Raw genomic sequence first — 1,263 nt, 5'->3', positions numbered from 1 at the left:
AGCCGAAGTCGGACGCTTCACCGACTGAGCCACCCAGGCGCCCCACGCTCACGGTCTTTTCTTTCTCTCTCTTCCTGCGCCCCCTCCCCCCACCCCCCCAGGTGAGCTCTCCGTGGAGGAGGCGCAGGACCCTTTCCTGGTTAGCATCCACATAATCGCGGACCCGGGGGAATCCCAGCCCCTGCAGGAGGCCATCGACAAGGTCTTGGCCTGGATCCACCCGGACCTGCAGCTGTTCCGCGTGTCGGAAAGGAGGGCGTCGCGGCGGCGGCGGAAGCCGGCCAAGGCGGCGCAGCCCGCGCTGGCGGTCGTTCTCTTCCTGCAGGAGGAGGCGGGCGAGGAGCAGATCCTGCGGCTGCACCGCGCGCTGCAGCGGCCGCCCTGGCGCCACCACCACACGGAGCGCGTGCCGCGCCGCTTCCTGCCCTACTTGCCGTGCAGCCAGGACTTCTTCACGCTGGCGCCCGGCACGCCGCTCTGGGCCATCCGGCCCGTGCACTACGGCCGGGACATCGTGCGCTTCACCGTCTACTGCCGCCACGACAACTACGCCGACATCCTCAAGTTCTACGAGCTGATCCTGCGGCGCGGCCCCAGCCAGAGGAAGACGGACTTCTGCATCTTCCCCATCTTCTCCAACCTGGATGTGGACATCCAGTTCTCCCTGAAGAGACTGCCCTGCGACCAGACCCCGGTCCCCACCGACTCCTCGGTGCTGGAGTTCAGGGTCAAGGACATCGGCGAGCTCGTGCCTCTCCTGCCCAACCCCTGCAGCCCCATCAGTGAGGGCCGCTGGCAGACGGAGGACCTCGACGGGAACAAGATCCTGCTGCAGGTACCCGGGGAGCAGGCGGACGGCTCTGTGTCGACCTCCCTGGCCGTGTTGGGGCGACAGAGAAACCGGAGGGGGGCGTGGCTGGGGGGGAAACCCTGGTTAGTACCTGGTAAAGAGCAAGGAGTTCAGGAAAAAAGGGAGGGATCCGTGGCCTCCTGTCCGGCTCTTCGACAAAGGCCGGGCGTCCATACTCTGCCGGAACAGAAGAGGGGGTGTCCAGGGCGCTCGGCATTGGTGGTTTCACCTCGCTGCCGTGGCTCTGTGCCTCAGCAAGCGACGGCCAGGGCCTCCGCAAGCGGCTTCACCCGCTCTTTGAGCAGGCGCTGAATGCCAGGGGCTCCGGGGCTTCAGGCGAGCTTATCCAGGGTTCCTGAATCTGCTCCCTCACACTTAGGGAGTTTTTACCAGTACATCCTTCACTTCCAGGA

The 1,263-nt window shown here is 65.8% G+C and overlaps 1 protein-coding gene across 1 annotated transcript; it reads left to right on the top strand.

Moving 5' to 3' along the window:
* Positions 1-101: 101 nt before the first annotated feature.
* LOC144219081 (protein FAM124A-like) lies at positions 102-1,186 on the top strand (the record flags this gene model as incomplete). The annotated part of the gene is made up of 2 exons (XM_077749055.1): positions 102-944; positions 1,106-1,186. Coding segments are annotated over 2 exons (924 nt in total), but the record flags the coding sequence as incomplete, so codon positions are not given.
* Positions 1,187-1,263: the final 77 nt, after the last annotated feature.

Source organism: Crocuta crocuta, unplaced genomic scaffold (genome assembly GCF_008692635.1).
Source record: "Crocuta crocuta isolate KB4526 unplaced genomic scaffold, BGI_CrCroc_1.0 C28583530, whole genome shotgun sequence".
Classification (NCBI taxonomy): Eukaryota; Metazoa; Chordata; class Mammalia; order Carnivora; family Hyaenidae; genus Crocuta; species Crocuta crocuta.
The sequence above is the reverse complement of the archived record's forward strand: the minus strand, read 5'-3'. Positions and strand labels throughout refer to the sequence as shown.